The sequence below is a fragment of the Chroicocephalus ridibundus genome, chromosome 5 (genome assembly GCF_963924245.1).
Source record: "Chroicocephalus ridibundus chromosome 5, bChrRid1.1, whole genome shotgun sequence".
NCBI classification, from domain to species: domain Eukaryota; kingdom Metazoa; phylum Chordata; class Aves; order Charadriiformes; family Laridae; genus Chroicocephalus; species Chroicocephalus ridibundus.
The window spans coordinates 35,629,306-35,649,229 of NC_086288.1; the positions used below are offsets into that span (position 1 = coordinate 35,629,306).

General features: G+C 39.4%; 1 protein-coding gene across 1 annotated transcript; it reads right to left on the reverse strand.

The window, feature by feature from the left end:
• Positions 1-4,404: 4,404 nt before the first annotated feature.
• Positions 4,405-18,203, reverse strand: RNF175 (ring finger protein 175). The gene is given in 7 exon segments (XM_063336263.1): positions 4,405-4,552; positions 5,387-5,520; positions 6,184-6,304; positions 7,962-8,087; positions 8,934-9,106; positions 16,230-16,415; positions 18,198-18,203. Coding segments are annotated over 7 exon segments (894 nt in total).
• Positions 18,204-19,924: the final 1,721 nt, after the last annotated feature.

A 19,924-nucleotide genomic window follows, 5' to 3' on the forward strand; every position in this document is an offset into this window, starting at 1 on the left:
TAATGCCGTCATAGGAGGCCACCAAATTTGTCAGGCATGATTTGCCTTTAGCGAAGCCATGTTGTCTGTCACTGATCACCTCCTTATTTTGCGTGTGCCTTAGCAGACTCTCCAGGATGATCTGCTCCATGATCTTGCCAGGCACAGAGCTGAGACTGATTGGCCTGTAGTTCCCTGTGTCTTCCTTTTTCCCCTTTTTAAAAATGGGGGTTATGTTTCCCCTTTTCCAGTCAGTGAGCACTTCACTGGACTGACACAACTTCTCAAATATGATGGATATTGGCTTAGCAACTTCCTCTGCCAATTCCCTCAGGACCTGTGGATGATCTCAGCAGGTCCCATGGACCTGTGCACCTTCAGGTTCCTCAGATGATCTCAGACCTGGTCTTCTACAGTAGGTGGCTCCTCATTCTCCTAGCCCCTGCCTTTGCCTTCTGCGACTTGGGCGGTGTGGTTAGAGCCCTTGCCAGAGAAGACCAAGGCAAAAAAGTCATTGAGTAACCTCAGCCTTCTCCATATCCCAGGTAACCAGGTCTCCTGTTTCCTTCCAGAGAGGGCTCACATTTTCCCTAGTCTTCCTTTTAGCGCTGACATACCTATAGAAGCATGCATTCATGTAGGCCTCCTGGCATTTTTGCCTGACTTTCTCTTTGTTGGGATGCATCACACCTGACCCTGGAGGCAGTGATCCTCTAATAGTAACCAGCTTTCCTGGGCCCCTCTTTCCTCCAGGGCTTTATCCCACAGTACTCTACCAAGCAGATCCCTGAAGAGGCCGAAGTTTGCTCTCCTGAAGTCCAGGGCAGTGAGCTTGCTGTGCGCCCTGCTCACTGCCCTAAGGATCTTGAACTCCACCATCTCATGGTTGCTTCAGCCAAGGCTGCTCTTGAGCTTCACATTCCCCACCAGTTCCCCCTTGTTGGTGAGAACAAGGTCCAGCGTAGCACCTCTCCTCGTTGGCTCCTCTATCACTTGTGTTGTTAAACCACAACAATTGTCTATGCCCACTAATCAGCAATGTTAGCAAAAGCTGTTTCATTTAAATATTTAATGAAGAGAAGTTGTTTAGAAATACAACTGTGTAGTTTATATATCTTTATCTTTGCAAAAGCTTTACGAGAGAGCCTGCCTAGCCAAGGGGTTTTCCGCATTCTTTGTATAAACCACTTGTAATCAAATGCAATAAAACTCAGTTTATGCAGGAAGGGTTTTTGTCCTAGCTCTCCTAGTTAGCGGATCTAAGGACTGATTCTCAGCAGTATTTCAGTCACTGTAAGTTAAATGTCTAATCTCCTGAGGATCATGGCTGCAAGGCTTAATGTAAAACTGCACTTTCACACTGCAGTGGCTGGCTGTTGTAGCATGTATATTCTATGGCAGACAACTTTCTTGGTGAAAGACAGCTATGGACAATTTCTGCCTACTTTAATTGTACCATACGTGGGAATAGATGCTTCAGAGTAGGATCCACTCTTCTGACTTGCTTAAATGGAGTTTAAGCTGTTCTCAGCTAGAGTGTGGGAAACACTGATATGTATACAGTCTTTGAATTCAACACTGAACTCCTCTCTCTGATCAGCAGCCTTAGCACAGACATGAAAATCGTGTTTCCTAACGTTCTGCTCTCTCTCTAAACGTAGTCCACAAAACCAGAGTGGGTAGATAGCATTCCACCACAGACATTGTGTTTGCTGCTAGCTGGAGCCACGTTTTCTTGAGAAGATTGCTGGGACAGAGCCTCTAATTTCTGAAAATATGGAATAAGTGGGAGACACTTGGCACCAGGCTCTTCCTTCAGAGGTGATTTTAAAAGAAAGGGGTGTCTTGGGTTCTATTTCCTTGCAGAAAAGAAGGGTTCTATTTCCTTGCAGCCACAGGAAATTTCAGATGAACCCGAACAGCTTGAATCTGGTAGGCCAGAGAGACAACTAACTGCTGGATCAGTTCAGGGATTAGGCACACTGTAGGACATTGCCAGGCATGTACAGAAGCAAAGTTTAAAAGCCTTCACTATCTACAGCATTTCAAGATCATGTCCAAGTTAGTGTTTTTTATTGTGTTTTGGTCTTGGGCATCTAATATGTACAAAATCTCTGTTCAAACACCTCAATATTTATAATCGAGTTTGTACATTGGAAGTTGCATCTCACAGCTAGTTACCTGGCATGTTACTGATTTTAGGAGGTTCTTTTCTCCACAGAACCAACAAGTCCGTGGGAGCAGAAGTCCTCCTGGCCTTTGCTAGCCATTAAGAAGGCTGAGGACAAACATTCTTCCGTTACACCTGCAATTAGGACAGTGTAATGCAAAGGAAAGATTTATTTACATGCATTTTTGCGCATATGAATACAGGCATAATGCATTATAAGAATCATTAACTTTGCTACTTCACCTAAGCAAACAAAGCCACCTTCTTTCTATTTACTTAAGATTTTCTCTTTCTTTCCTTTACTCAAGGTTTTTTTAATTGCATCATTTCCTATTTTTAGCATCTGAACCTTACCTTCATCTGTGGATGGCTTCACACAATCTCTGCTTTATTCTCATATATATATTAAAGTGTAAACCTGTATATCTGATTTCTAATAACAATGTAAAGATTCTTAAAATACTGACCATATGTCATTTGCATTCAAAAGCTACTTCAGCTAGGCTAATTGCCTTTTAAGATCGGCTTCTCTCACTCCTAAGCAGAACTGCCTATTCTTGCATTAACACACTGCATTTCAGTTCCTCACAGTGTGGCCAGGGTAGCATAGATGTCAGATATTTGGCTGCTAAGTGGCAAGACTTACGCATCCATTTTGATCTGGGTTTTGTTGTGTTTTTTTTTCTTAAAGCAATAGCAACATATGGAATTGATGGTTAGGGATCGTAACTTTGTCTTCCTGTGTTTGAGAAGCTGGTCATTGGAAGTTAGGCCTTTTGAGCACGGTGACAGTAAGTCAAAGAGGACTTCATGTAGGACCTCCACACACAGGCCTATCCGACTACCAAGCACACCACAAACGTTGCCGTGGTCAGACCTTTTTGTAAATGGCCGTTGGCAGATATCTAAGTTACAATACAGCAGCTCTTGAAAGAGGTGAGGGAAAAAGAAATAATAGTAATCTTGTATTGCCTTACATTAACCAAATGAACAAACTATTTGGGTGCCATTTTTCAGAATTTGCTGTATACCAGAATTTGCTTTATACAAAGCCATTATCTGACTTAAAATTCTCCTTATCTGCTGCACGACTTTCTGTAGTCAGAATTTCAACTGGAAGCCACTACCAATGTGTTTAATAATGAAACAAAATATTGGCACTTTTCCTCTTTTTTTTGAGGGATATTCAGAATAAGAAAATAAGTCCTATTTTTTTTTGTAGCACAATCTTCCCATTAAAGGCAGCAATTTATTGTAATTCTAACTTTGAGAAAATAAAAAAAATGTTTTAATAGCATGCTGTACAGTCTTGCTGTAATGCAAAAAGAGGCACTGTCCTGCAAGGGCTATCTAGCACACCAGAGTTCAACCAACTGCTATTTTCTATAGTCTTCTAAAATTAAGTATAGAATACTCATATTATTGTAGACAGGTAAATATCCAACACTTTGCATTCTTACTAATAATCTGAGTCCTATTCTAGACCCAGTGAGTAATTAATGCCTTGGACGATGTCTATAGCAACCAGTCACCAAACTACCAGACAGCAGACCCAGTCCAAAAGTTGTCCATACAATACATGTGAATTCCCACCTAATCTGCTGTTAAGGGAACTGGAGAGAAAATGCAACAATAGGTGAATCATGGTGTTTTTCTTGGCCAGAATCTATTCTATGATTCTAAAAAGTAGTGGGTTAAAATTTTGAAATGTCTTTTTACTTCTTTTTTTGTTGGGGTAAGGTTAAATTTAAATATCTTCCTCCCATATGGTTAAAATAGGTTTCAAAAAAATAAGCCAAACTTTGCTTCCACTCAAACAGGTTTCTACAGATGTAGCAGCAGATCTTCAACTATTATTTCATTTGCTAAAGCAAAAATGTTGTTTACTAACTACAAAGAGAAGGGGGAAGAAACAGGACTTGTTCTGAAAGTGTATTATATACATTTTGTTATTTCATTAAAGAGCAAAATCCACTGCATGGTCTTTCTAAAACTGTGATTTACATTCTTTAAAATGTTCCTCTCATTATAAAAATGATTTCCGGATGTCTTAAAATCAAGGAGGAAAATATATATGCACTTTTCTTTTCCTAGCTTATTTGGGGTCTCAGATAAGATAAAGCCAAACAGAACTATCATCTTCCCTAAATATAATTATTCCTTAATAATAATTGCTTTTCCATTTATTTAATGTGGCCATCTCATCCCCCCCACTGCAGATCAAAACAAGAATTAGTAAGTAATCAGGCTATGGTTTAGAAAATCCAAATCAAAAGCACACTTGTTAAGGAGAGGATATATGGGTTACTTAACATTCTCTTCAAATCAACTGTCTCAGCACAGTATGGGCAAGTCTGGTTCTTGCCAGCAATGCACCAACCATGGATGCAGGATTCGTGAAACCTGGTATCAGGTGTATTGTTAAGGAATCTTTCAAATATAAACAAGACCCAGTGCACACATCTGCAAACCTAGTCAAACCATCAACAGATACTTTTAATGACTGATTATGGATACTGCCTTCTTTTATAAGTGAGCAGTTTCAAGTGACTTAAAATATTTTGAATATTTAGAATTATTTTAAAGTTTAATACAATGTCCTGGACATCCAGACTGGTATTCATATTATCCAGCTTGCAAGACTTTTATGAACTGCAGAAGAGGGTGATTAGCAACAATGTTCCACCACGTATGCCATACCTTTCTTTTTGGTTTCTGGAATGCAAAATGCAGAACTGTTTGGTACCCCCAAGTATGAGACACTGGGTCTGCTGTCAGGCTGAAGGGTATGTTCATGCCATCTTTTGAGAAGGTTCCCCCCATCTACCTTAAAACTACCCAGCAAACACAGCCAAAGGAAATTCTCTGCAGTACACAGGAGCCTGAATTAGCAGACCTGACCAAGGGTCTGGTCTAATATACTGCCTGGTCTAATATACTGCCAGGCACACCTCCACAGGCTGTGCAAGAAGTACCTGGAAGGCAGATTTTTGCCCTGAAACTGTAGGGTTACGGCCACTCTTGCATCAGTGTCTGTCAAAATGCTGCGTGGCCTCAATTTGTGTCACAGAACTGAAATCTATTCCATGCTCTTATTTTTACTTTTGTGCCATGATGTTGTTTCTGAATGTGGTTTTGTTTCCTTTTTTTCTTGGTATTTATTGCTGTTGTTATTATTTTTTAATGCAGCATAAAAGAGGAGAAAACAACAGTTCCATAATTACATGGAAAGGATACACATGATTACAGGACAGCTGGTAGGTATTTTCAATGATCCCTTCTTCATTTATATCCACAAAAATGTTCTGCCCGCAGACTGTGCAGATGTCATTGGACAAATTTCTTGTTGGTATGCCACTGATGTTGTAAAACTATCAAGATCAAGTTTACAGGAAAAAAAGAAGACAAAGAACAACAAAATATTTGCTTAGAGTCAAAGATGTATAAACATACTTTAAGTGCCATCAAAGATAGGGGCAGCATGAAAATGGCTACAGTTGTCTTAGTTTACTAGTGCCAGGGAGCACAGAGTTACCAAGAAATAATTAAAATCTTATTGCTGATGCAAGAACTTTAGCAACTGTCTGCTTGATTTTAAGTAACTGGGACAGAAGAGAATTGTACTGAGATAACCACCTTATTTGGAAAGGGAAGATAAGAGCCATGAAAAGGAAAGGGCAAGGAGAGTCTTTCATGGACTTCGGGGAAGTAAGAAGCTCGTCTTGCTATGGCAACTAGGAAAACATTGTAGTCTCTTGTACATAGGAACCAGGCTGTTGGAAACCGCAAATCAGGCCCTGGCATATGTTACTGGCTACTACTTCATTGAGACTGTTCTTCTAATGATAAGATTGATAAGGGAGTTCAGCAGTTTGCCTGTGGCACAAGAACAGCTCTCCTCAAGGAAAAGAGGTTAGTTTACTGCAAGAGTATCCAGTAGACCTTGTTCTCATGAACCCAGGGTCACAAGAGATTCAAGAACTCACTTTCAGTCCTTCCAAGTGGTATTCAGGATGATGATCCCCAGCACTTACACTAATGGTGTAAGCCGTGTAGACAGAACAAATCTCCGCAAAGTCTCTTCCCATCACTCCATAGTACAGTCCGTAAAAAAGCAACATCACACCAAAATCCATGGAGTCATCAGACTTGATTCTGTCATAAAACCACAAAAGAGTACTCAGCTGAGTCTGTTCTTGACCAAAATGCAAGAATAAAATATCAACAAGATTTTTGCTCCAGCTAGCTCCTGCTTCCTTCAAAGTGCAGGTTTAGTTTCATTTTCCTTTGCAGCAGCAGACACCCTCAAACTTGAAGTATCAATATGCTTGAGAGCAAGCAATGCTGAAAGCAGGCTATGAACTGCTTTTGGAGCCACAGCTACTCGGCTCTGTTCTAGGAAGGCCAAGCTGACACATTTTCTTATAGAAAGGGACTTTGCTTAGGCTCTTATTCTGGAGAACAATTAGGTATATTTAATTGTTTTGCAGAAGCACCAAGATCAGCCCGATCTCAGTAAGGTGCAAGATGCCAGTCAAATAAATGTTAAGCTTCTATAGCTGAAAGAACCTACTGTTCTCCTGAATCCAAATTCCTCGGAATAAAACCTTTGCTAAGTTGCAGCAGGCTGTGTTTAACCCCCTAACCCCACAAAACTCCAACCCAATAGAGTAAGCAAAAATGTTAACATCTTTTGTCATCTCTCTGAGATTGTATGTGTAACTTGTCCTGGGAGACTGAAACCTGGCTACTGAATACTCATAAAACTGGAGCTTCTCAACATTAAAAAAAAAAAAAAAATTCTGCTGCAACAGGGCACAAAGAACTTTTAAAATAGAGCTAAAAAATTTTGTAGTTGTATCTTTAAAATACACTGGTGGGGGGATTTAGCTGGTTAAATAAAATACCTCAACAGAATAAAGCTTAACAGTATTGGTAACACAAGACTGTTAGGTTTCTGCCAAGAATTTTCCATCAGAGCTATGTTCTTTTGGGTTAATCAACTATACAATGTAGGGACAATAAATCAGACACTTAAAGGAACAGCTAATTTACGTATGTGTAGTGTCTCCAATACCTCCAAGAAGTGTTGGACTTAGAGCAGATGCATTATGTAGTTGACCTACATGCTCTTGAGGAATCCCTGGAATTTCTGGTCAGGCGGCGCCTCAAACAGAGTTCAGCACAGTAGCTCTGACTGGGATGCTAGTCAGGCAGAAATACTGGACAAACATAAAGAAAATTCAAATTCTACCCAGGCAAAAATTCTAGCTGGATTAAGAGGTTCAGTTGAGAATCATCTGGACATACAGTATTGTCTTTGGCAATAGTCAAAATAAAGAAGAGAACCCCCTAGTAACACTATAGCCTGGCAGAGCGAGAAATCATAATTATCAGAAAGAATTATAATGTGGTTTTGATATGAGTGTGCTTATCTATTTTTATCCTTTACGTCAAGACTTTTTATGTCTCATCTCTTTCAGGTGATGAAGGACCGAGGATTAACTCAGCAGTTAAATTAGGGGATTAAATGAGTGAACGCAGTGGCTGCATGAAGTTTAAGGTTTTTCCCCTCCTCTCTTCACACCACAAACACAAGTTGTAAAATGACTAAATATCAAACTCCAGGCCAGCTAAGCAATAATAAAAATCAAGAAGTAACAGAACCTACAGCCACAGAACATCAAAGGCGTTTCATACGTTGAGGCGGGTGGTGAAGAGACCAGCCTGGAGCAATTCCACTGCAAAGTAAAATCTACCAACTAGGAAATCATAACAGTTGCTAATCCCCATTTTACCTGAAGGCAGCTACTTAAAGAATAAATTAAATCCAAACATGGTAAGCATTATGGCTACATAACGCACAATTCCAATTGCACAACTCAGTTTATAGATCAGGAGGAATCATTTGTAGACCAACCTATGGATAAGAGAACTGCTCAAGACCTTGTGTATTTTGCAGAGTGGCACAAAATGCCACATACGGAGCTTCTACTGAAGTATTCATAGAAATTCAATAGAAGTTTTACACTTCTATATTTCTCCCTTACTTAAAGGGGAATAAAAATGTATGATACAGGAAAAAGTGCAGGGGAAAAAACCCCACAAACCCTTTTTGTTTTGCTTCAGTCTTCACAAGAAACGGTAATCGTGAACAGATTGCTAACATAATTGAAACTAACAGTTGGCAATTGTGGAGGAGGGAGACGTAGCCCAGAACGGGACAACAACAGGTGAAAAACAACTGAGGTAAGGTACAGTCAAGTCAGTATACCACCAATGAAATTTATCTAAAATACTTAAAAGTTAGCAGAAGCAATGTCTGAACCATTAGTAATTGTCTTTACAAGCCCAGGGTAGAGAGGCGGAGTTTCAGAAGACTGAAGGAAGAACACAGACCTCTCTTTAGGGAGGCAGAGCGAGCTCTGAAGAATAATTTCAGACTGTTTGGTACATAACAAATTGAGCTTTTCAGGCTCAGTAACAGCTTGGATGACTGCTGGTGATAAGAGTCTGAAGAATGAAAAACCAAGATGTAACTGATGGAATGAATTTAATTTAAACTCTTGTTTAATTCTTTTTCATTTGCATGTCATGTTTGATAAACACTGGTTTAGAGGAACTTATTCATACTACAGTTGGAAGAGTCCTTCAAATTCAGCTGCTGATGGACCTTTTTGTAATCTGTGAAGTTTTGTTCCAGGGAAATTCTTATTTGCTCTTTTCCTTCTACAGGTTTCCTTTAAGAAAAAATACCCTCCAAAAACCCAAAACAAGGCAAAACCAGCAAAAAAGGCTATATTGTGGTGTTCTCCCTGAGACAGGCTTGCAGGTTGCTCTGAAAGTGATGTACCCGGTAATAACTGAGAACACTTGCCACATGGACAGGGATCTCCACCAGTAAAGTCTGATGGTGAAATAAAGAGGAACAACCCGCATCTGCAGCAGTGTGACTAACTGTTGGCAAAATTGAGCCAGTCATTTCAAACTCATGACATCCTATGGTTCCATTTGGCATGGTTAGGTTTGATTCACAGATTGCCAAATTGTAAAACTCATACAAAAAAAATGTGACTTTTAATGTGACTTCTACAGCATCTGACACAGGAGGGCCTTTGGCCTTAGAATAATGATGTTAGTCTGCCTTGCACCGTGTAAATAATTAGTAATCCCGGTGTAGTAAATGGTTATAACACTGAGTTGCAACTCATCAGACCCCCATATCCTATTCTTAAAAACCTAAACTGTTTATTGATAGAATTAATGCTACTGAAAAAAACCCCAAACCATTAAACTTTGTTTTCCAACTCAAATTATATATGGTAACCACAGGGCTAAAGCTCTGGGAGCAAGTTTTGTGAAATTGGTGGAGGCAGTTCAGCCTTTAAGCCTTAGAGCGGCTCTTAGAAACTTTCAAAGGCACATTTGGCTGCATTAATTTGGGATGCTGCTCAGTCACATGACCACAGTACTGACAGTTTTTCTTAAAACCTCTTTCTACAGCACAAAAAAATGCTATTGGCTTAAGCTTTTAAACTCTTTTGTAAATTGAATGATACTAAATTTAGTGATGTATATTTATTCAAATTGCCTGCAGTGATAAAATGCTCTATTTCTTTTCCAATAAGCAAATATTTGAAACCCACTGAACAGTCAAAGCCCTATAATGTCAGTTCTCTCCGTGATCACATTAATAAACCATGGATCTGGGATTGTGGAAGCCTGATGATGGCAAAGATAAAGCAAGACTGACTTTATTATGTGTTTGTAGAGTTAGCTCCTGCATCTTTATAGAAAGGTTACTGAAAAAGAAAAAAAATCTGAGGGGAGACGGTTTTCAAATTTGGGGCAGGGAGATTTTTTAAAAGCAAATAAAAAGCACAATCCATCTAGAGTAAAAACCTGTTTCTACAGAAGATGAATCTCTTTCCTTAACCCAAAAAGTAGAATTCTGAAGGAATATATGTTACTCCTCGTGTACTCCTTACACAGTTTTGACACAGATTTCGATTGAAGCAGGACTGGATTCTTCTTCTTCTCCTAAGAAAAAGGAGTAACTCTCCAAAAAAAATATCCCCCCCAGCTCCAGAAAGCATTCAACTATTGAGCAAACGGGTATTTCACAATATAAGTTTAAATAAATTAACAGAAAAATAAACACACAGCATCATTAGATCACATCACTCTTACACATCTCTCCACCCTGCTCCTCACCTTGCGGGACCACAGTCTGCTGCTTGTGACCATAAAAGTGACACAGCTCCTTCCGTGCCATGCAGCCCTTCTGGTGTGCCACAGGTCAGTGGTTCCTACATATCCCTGGTGGCACAAGCTGAGGTTTCCTGGCCTTCATCAGAGGCCACCAAAGGTTCCCTGTTGCCTGCCTGCCTTGCTACTCTCCAATGTGGTCCCTCTCCAATATGCTTATGTACTGTGGGTTGCTTTTTTTTTCAGTAGACTGAAAGTAAAGTCTGAATTTAAGTGGCAAAGCCAAAACTGAATGGGCACACATCTTCAGTAAAGTGTCTATGTTCTAATATAAATCTATAAGAGAGCTTTGTTGTCATGTTAGCTGCAAAATGAAATGCTGATTAATAAAAAAATGGTATCACAACCTTCTCTCGGGTGATGGTGTTATTGGATCAATTGGTATATATTGTTTGCAGTAATTGTTTCAAAATCCTTATTGATTTTTATGTCTTCCAGATTGTTAATTTTAATGCTATTAGCCTCTACATGAAATGCATGAGTATTTTATCATGTAAATGAGGACAAAGATACGAATCGAGTCATACAGACGAAAACCCCAGTACCGATTTATTATTAATACTGGAAGGTCACCATCTGGACAATTCCATAAAATAATACATCTGCATTGCTGCTAAATGGGAGCTTTAACATCTGGATCATATTATTCCAAATTTTCCTCATCCACCCATCATAGCAAGAGGAATTTCCTGACAAATCAGACTGCTGCCCAAAGGTAAAATGTTTTTCTCATTACCGTACTTTAAATGAGCTCAAGAAGACCCAGAAGTGAAGTCAGCACCAGCGTCATAGACAGCTTTCCCATTTTCTAATTGTGCAGATTAAATAGGTCATACAAGCACCAACTGAAAAATGTCCATCTGTCCTCTGCTTCCCTTGAAACGCTCCCCCCACTCTGTGCGAGTAAGAATGCCTATCACCAGCAAACGCAACCGAACAGCGTTATTCCACTGCCCTTTCCATCTTAAAGCATATGGTGAAAACTGCATACATAAAGAAAATAACGGTGTAATAATTAGATTTATTGTGACAGACTGACCTTACCAGAACTCGTTAACTTGGCAACGCGAGCTAACTGGCTCTCTAAAAACCTAGTTTCTTTTGATGTAGACATATTCAAATACTAAAAAACATATGCATGCAAGAAATAATAAATCATCTGTTTGGGTCTTTTTAAGGTTTAAATTAATATGCTTATACTTGATAGTACACTGGAAATTGGCAGGGATTTCTATAATAAGTAAATCAACCAACCTTATTTTCAGGATTTGTCTCATTATTTAGGTATAGAAATCAATGCTGTCATAACTATGCTGCTTCATTTTTCAACTATATGCCAAAGTAAGTTCTCATTACATGACTGCCACATGATACAAGATATATAATCAGTAAAATGGGCAACCACCTATGGGGCCAGAAGTAAGGCTTTTGTGTTTGAGATTGTTCTGAGACCATGAAAAATCTGCCTTTCTATCTCAGATATTTTAAAATTTCTGTTTTACCATGGGAGAACAATTTCGTCCACATATATCATATTTATTTAATTTTCATTAATGGACAGCTTCCAACAGCAAGCAAATTGCATTATAAGAATCAGCTGAGTACCTGATAGTCAGAATTTCTTTTGGGAAAATACAGAGTCAGAACACTAATAAGCTTTTTCCTTCCTTCCCCATTTGATATGCTAGACTCCTGCCTTTGTGTTGAGAAAAATGGATAGGCTAGGCTAGGACAGGGCAGGAATGGATTTTCAAGGATGGTAACTCTGAGTAGGATTCTTCATTGCCACCCCACACACCAGAGCACGTAACACAGTTGCAAGCACATAATTGCCTCCACCTCACTGAACCAGAGGCGTGCAAAATTTGTGAGTAAAGTGGAGTAATGAGAGTATTATTTGAACGCAGATGCAAATGAATTGAAAATCAGGTTTTTACAATATGAATTAGCAGAAGACAGGCCCCATATTTATTTTTGAAAATCTCAAATAACAATAACAAAATTCTCTGAAGTAACTGACAAAGAATCATTTTCTCTAATCTGCTTCTTCATCATATAGAAGTTAACCCCAAACTGTCAGCTACAACCTAGAAGAAAAAACACAATTGTCAGAGCAGCCTACATTTTATTTCAGGCCAAGACTTACTAGAAAACCTCTTCCTTATTGTTATTTTTTTTCCCTCCCCTCTGTGCTAGGATCACACCCATGTTACTTTATATGTAGCCATCTGGTGAAGGACAATCTCTTCCCTCTTGCCAAAATTATCCACAGCTGAGCCTTGGTTGCTTTGCTGCAACTTCTTTGCTCTTGCCTCTTTGAAATAGGAGCCTTCCCCAGTGTGCCTCTTTTTTTTTTTTTTTTTTTCAGGAGACATTTTACATTCTTGATAAGCCTGGGTAAGGCTCTTTTGGAAGCTACAGGCTGATGCTGTTTCTCTTGTATCTAGTAAGTAGTTGCTGCTTTTTATTTTTTGTTCTTTTTGAGCAAGCTAATGAATGCCCTTTTCATGTAGGGCTGATTTTGTGCTCCCTTTGACCTTCATTTCCTTTTTCTTTCAAAAAGAAACCAAACTTTTCTTTTTTATGCTTTTGCAAAGCACTTAGAAGGGGAAGGAGGGAGTCAATCACTGCAATCCTTTATTTCTACTAACAGGACTGTGCTATTCTCTCTGAGTCCTTACTATTGTCTGAGAATAGCACAAGTATCCAGAGCAGGGATGTATACATCCAAACCTCCATGCTGACCAGAGAATCAGATAGAAAGGTCTGTCAGCTGATGTGCCTTCCAAGCCATGATATGCAATGGAAGGCTGGCTACTTGTTTAGTTTAGTTGACAGGAAATAGAAAAGAAAGCAGGTTTTTCCTGAGAGAAAAGGAGCCTTAGGCTTATCCCTCACATTGAAAATAATGCATTCTGCCTCCTCATCTGATCTCTCTTCTCTTTTGCTCCTAAAGATGCAAGCATGTTGTTGCAAACAGGAGAAAGTGTTTGGTTTCTTCTCTTCAGTATTAGACACTGCTGTGCATAACCTGTATGTGAAGTATACAGGCATCAACTGAGTGGTCAAAAGCTGGGTGGCAAGTACGAGAAACGTGTAAGCAGGCAAAATTAGAAGGCTGTTTTCTCTTTAGTGAGCATGTGGTTGTTTTTCAAATTTTGACTTATTTAAATGTTTCCTACCAAATCAAACAAAAATGATATGCACATGAACACAAGCATAATAACTGCCACCTGGAAGAACTGTAATGCAGAAGTCTAGACCTGTCTGTACTTAGGGGAATAGTAGACTTTATTTTTTTGTTTGTTACGTCAAATGGGCAATTTCCTGTATGCATTAACTAAGTTGTTTAACTTCTAAATGCGTCCATCTTTACAGTTTCTACTCCTAAATCAGATGGTTTCTTTATCTGATGCAATAATGTATACTAGTTATTTTTCATCTATCTTGTGTAAGGATCTCATTAATCGTTCGACTTTGGATCTTTATGTTTGTCCTATTTGTGAGTCCTCAAAGTACTGTGGATCAGATGTTGGCAGCTGCTGTACTGATAGAAATTTGTAACTTTAACATTGCCCCACAGCATGCTTTTAAAGAAAGCAAGCTACTGTGATGAGATCAACAGTGTGTTCAAAAACTATACAAAAGTATCTAGCTATGAAACATGAGGGCAGTTATAACTTAATGCACAAACTTGTAAGATGTTTTGGTGACAAACACTCTTAAGTTACCTAACATGGAATAGGTGCAATAAACCAGCTACTGGCAGAGACCCACTGTGAGTAGTGTTCACTATTATAAAGTAACTTCATACATAGATAGATGGTAGGTGTGAGAATATATTACTCTCCCAACTAAACAGAGCATGAAGCGGAACTGACAAAACTCAATGCAAAGTGAACTTCAGCTTCTGTTGCTACTATTTTTACTGAAAGAGGCCCTGCTTCAGTTCCCCTTTTACTGGAGAAGGTGGCTGCGCTGCTGCCACACAGCTATACACTAAAAACTGAGACCCCAACATGTTTCTGGTGCAGATATTTTGTTTGTTTTAAAATGCACTGCAAAACCACAAAAACCATCACAAAGTCTTATCAAAGTGTTGTCATGTTTGTAGTTGTACTGGAGACTCCCTAAATTAGACTAAATGCATTTAAAGGTAAATGCATTTAAAGGTAAATGCATTTAAAAGTATATTTTTTCCACATTGGCTATGTCACTTTGTAGGTGTGACTGGCTCCTGGAAAACTAACAGATGGGAATGAAGCTTCAGTTGCTGAAGACTGAGTTACACAAGTAATGGGACCGTAACAAGTATAGGCTATTAGCATTTCGACAGAGGTTATGTCGATGTAGTACACATTAACTAACTGTAAGTACTGTTAAGCAGGATAATGCTAAAGCAACCCAAAGTGTACGCTGCTTAGACTCCCACAGGCTTTCCCAGGCAGACAGGGACCTTCCCAGCTGATTGTCATTGTATGCATACTTAAGAGTTCAAGTGTATTTCAGCACTGATTCGGTACCAGTCTCATGCAAAATATTTTCAATGGAAAACAAAGACATGGACAGTCTGAGCAACTTCAGTCACTTCAGTGTTCTTTTTTATTATAAATGTCTGCTGAAATCAGTAATGCAAAAATTGATAGGAAAGAACTACTTGAAAAGCTCTGAACCTGTGTGTGCTCAGGGTTAGGGGTGTGCGTTTGTAAAGGTAGAGAATTAGTGTCATGAAGCTAAAATCCTCAATGAGCTGTGCTACCTGTGACTTTATTAGACACTTTACCTCTACATATGTTGCCATGATGAACATTCATCACTGCTCCTAAGTCTGTAAAGTATAGCTGAACTGCCTGTTTCACCTCTGTATTGCCACTTTATGCCACTGTGAAACTTCACTAACAGTAAAGCTGTCATAGATCAGGCTGTTTTTATATCCCTTACTAAAACAGTTTCTGTGAATTGTAGCAAGGTTTCATTCTTTAGTGTTTAACAGACCTGTCAGATCAGGGAGTCTGAGGAGCAACTGTCAAGGGATAAAGTATTGATCATGACAGCTATTGATGTCACTGCTATTAAGAAGTTCAGTTACAAAAAACTGGATTTCAATCTACAGATGCCTTCGGGCACTCATCGGCTGATGAAGAGGGAAATGCTAAGAAACTGTTTGTGTGCTTAAAACTCTGCTGTCTGAGATATCTGTGTAATCCCCATTATTTATTTAACATTTACTTAAAACTCACATTGCTTTTTAAGGACTGGGCCTTTCTGAGATGCCTAACTTTTGCATAACTAGTGAATAGGGAGGTCAGGGGTGAAAATATTATTTTTTTTTTTTTTTTTTCTCCTCAGGTTTGCAGAGAAGTTTGTGGTAGGGGAAAGGAAGTGAGCTAAAGTACCATAAGCCCCAGTTTTAGCACCTTAACCACAAGACTTTTCTCTAGTTAGGCTTGTGTGTGAGTAACTTGACAAACAGGGGCCTTGGATTCTCTCAGTAAACCCTGTGTAGCATTACTTCAGCTAGATAAGGGTAGTGACTTTGTTCTCCTACCTAGTCCATTATTAGACAGTTGTTTGAAAACTCAAAGCTTTTTCCTACTAAAGACTAACCACAGCATCAGTATGCATACACAGAAAATACAAGTTGTTTGTTCTCCCTACATAAAAGCTATTCTCCACCTCACAAAAAGCCATTGTTACTTGCTGCTTTCCACGGAGACTCAGTTGTCTTGCTAGACGTAAACTCTCAAGACTATGTCATGACTCCCAATTGTTACCTGAGAAAGGTGATGTCTTAACCACTACAGCTCCAAACTGTTGTCTTTCTAACAAGCTACTCGCTTTGTACAATCAAATGCCTTTGCTTCCACTGAACAAGCACAGTCTTGGCAACAATCAAGGTTGTGATGAGAACAAGAACCATCACCACATGCACTGATTCACAGCTGTGGTGCTTTGCGTGCATCTTCTGATGCTGCAACTTGAAAAGGAATTTTGCATGCTATTTAAACAAAACAAAACAGTCTAGATTGAGTTGTTATACCTAGAGGTCACAGTCAGCCTTTATGAGGAAACAGTTTAGTGTTGTTATGCGTGAAGATATAAGGTAACAAACTAGGTAAGAATACTTGTATTCTACTAGTTTGTAACTGGAACTATTATCCTGAAAAAGGAAATTTAAAATAACGGGCAGAGAGTTGTCTTTTTTCTTTTCTTTTTCTAGTAACTCAGTCCTGAACATAAATATAGCCACAAAAATACAGTGCCTATGAATTTTAATCAGACATTTCTTAATTGTAGATCTGAGACCCACATAATCTTTTAGCCCATATTTAGGGGCTCAGAAGAGGGCTTAAATCCCTATTTCAGCTTCCTTCCCTATAAAGTGAGAATTGTAGGTGGTATTTATCTTTCTTCTAGAGTTAATGAGAGTTTCCTTGGGCACCTAAGAAAGGAGGGGACTGTCTTGGAGCTATAAATCAGCCCCCTTCATAACTAAAGCTGAGTGAGCTTCTGTGTTAGAGCGGAGCCTTGTGCCCCTGTAGTAAGAATCTTGATCTTCACCTGCGCTTGACTCAAATTAACATGGATGTTAGTTTTCCTCTGATATGGAGCTTTTTGGGCCTACGTTTCAGGACTCAACTGCACCTCCTGGCTTCTAGATCTGTGCATGCACTGAGTGCACCCAAACTGCACCCTGAAACGCAGCCAAAGAGACAGACACACACTGTCTCCCTTCCCTTCCATGCTCTGATCCCTGTAGGGAGAAAAACTGTGCATAGGGGCTGGAAGGGAGCTGCAGCATGTTCTGGTTGATGCCTGCCCTAGATGATTTGTGGATCAAGATCTTGTGTCATGGTGGCTGACGGGCGGCAGCTGCTCTGTTCAGACACAGCCAGTGTTAAACCAGTTGCGATCCAGATTTGAGTAAGGAACTATGTAAAAGCCTGAAGTCATTCTTTGCTGCTATTACATGCTAGCCAAACTTTGAATCCAACTTTTGATGTTGCAGATACAGGTTTAAAACCTGTGGTTCTTTCCCACCCCTTCTTCGGAAGCAAAAGTACAACAGTAGCCATGCTTTTTTCCATGTGAAAAGAAATGGCTACATGATGGATGCTGTGCTCAGACGCCACAGCACCAAAGCAGGTACCGATACCAGTGTCAAATATCTTTATTCCCAGCTTTATACAAGTACCATGGAGCACCACATCTTTGCTGACCGGGTGCTTGCATGAAGTATCTTGAAGCAGCTCATCGGTGTGATGCACTCGGTGTCCCTCAGGCTGCAATCAAGGGTGCCCCCTTACGGGCAGTGCACCGGCACCAGGCATGCTGGCGGGCCAAGCCTATAGCTGGAGATAGCATAATTAATGTGCATCCTGAGAAGAGAAAAGGGAAGGTGGCAACAGGGAGATAACAAGCTTTTCCTATCCATCCCCCCTTAAGCAGACATTAAAATGATGGTTAAAAGACCGTTTCTTTATATTAGACTTGCAAGGACAGGAAGCGTTGTATTTATTGTACCTAAAGGAAAACACTGTACTACAACAGTGATTTCTGTAATGATTGCTATAAAGCTGTTCCCTATTTTGTTTTGCTGAGGAACTGATTAAACTGACAGAATAAAAAGTTCCAGTAAAGCTTTTCAAGAAAAGAAAATTCTTTACTAAGTACACTTCTGTGAACAAAATGCTAAAGGTTCCTGGTGTGGCTATAAATGTACATTTAACAAAACAATAATTTAACAAAACATTTGCAAGCAATATGTAAATTAACTTACTTCCATTGTTCCTCTGTTGATAATAAATCATTTTCCTGAAACGCATTCAAAAGAAATATTATAACTCCATGGTGAACAACAGCCAGATGGGTTTTTTCCTCTTAACCCTCACCGCCCCTTCCCTTCTATAAGTTGCTGGACAGGTTGGCAAGTTCCTCTGCTCCTCTTGCCTGGAAGCTGCTTAGAAACCGGCAGCTATGACGAGGATGGAGGCCACACAATTTCAATGGCTGCGATGTATGATGGGTGCAGTTAATGAATTCCCTCAGGGCGACTGACCAACCGGGGTGGTGGCATACTCTAGGGACCTCCGGTTATAGCATAACTTCAGCCAAAAGGGACGCTGACACTTATTTGGACCAACCTCCAGTGCAGAACAGAGTGAAGGACACCAGGTTGTTCAGGGCTGAGTCCAGCTGAGTTATTATTATCTTCGTGGATGGATATTTCACTGCCCCTCTGGGCCTCCTGTGGCAGCAAATTCTCTTTTTATTCTTCAGTGTATGGGGACAAAATCACTGCAACAAAATTAGCAAGCTGAGGTTTAAACGAAATGTCTCCTAGGCTTAATCAAAAAGGTGTACGTCTGAACTTTCAGCTACTCTAATTAGGCAGCTGTACAGCTACACCATAAAGCCTGTGGTATAGCTCACACAAAAAAGGCTGAAAAGGCGAATTCGAGAGTATTCAATGAAGTCTAAAGACAGTGCTTTGTGGTTCCAAACTGGTTGCTATCGGAAAAGGTCATTATCAAAGATGGTATTTAGTTCTTGTTTTCCTCCAAAATCTTCCAATTCTGTAAATAAATCTTTAAATTTTCTGTAAAAATTATAAAACTCAAGGGGTTAAATTTTTCTGATTTTTATGAGTGTTTGCTGGTTTTCAGTTGAAATGTCCGTGTTTGGTAATGGTGATTGTTGTTGTTAATATAACTTGAAATGTCAAGGTGCCACTTTATGTTGGTTTTTGCCATGTGCATCTTTTAGCCCTACTGGTGATGTGTCCTTCTATTTTGCTCTGACTGAGGGATGCGCTACAGTTTTACCATCTGCCTGAAGTAACCGTGTGGTACTTTGTACTTATCTAAGGGAGAAACAGGGAATCCATGTCACCATTCACTTGGGGAAAGACATAGACTTTTAGAAGTATGAGGCAGGTGGATCTCTCATATTTGGAGGTCATGAGGACCAAATGAAGAGAATGAGGTGGGGAAAAGAAAAAAAAAAAAAAAAAAGAGTCTTCACTATACTTCTGCAAAGTCAAGTAAATGAATTGACATTCTAGTCTTAGTCAGCAAATACCGTAAAACAGAGACTTGTTTTTGTAGTTCCTATGTATGCTAATGTACCTTTACGAAAGTACTGGACTACGCATCTGTAGACTCTAATCTCATTAGAGCTGAATTAAATTGCAACAATTACATTATATAGCTCAAAGCAGAGATGTGTCTCAATTCACACTGTATTATTTATTTGTTTACCAGCTAGCAAGTAACTGAGAACTTGATTCTGAAAATGCATTCATATCTTGCTAATCAAACCTGATTTCTGTTGTTACTATGCAATAAAACTGGAAATACGCTTGGGATAGTTTAGATCCCACTTTTCTCAACATTATATGCAGTAATTTTTTGACTCTGTAGCAAGTTAGGGACCAGTTAAGAGGAAGGCTACAGGGCCTTAAAAATAAAATTAGTTTTATTTCAAAGACAGCAGACCATTTGCTAG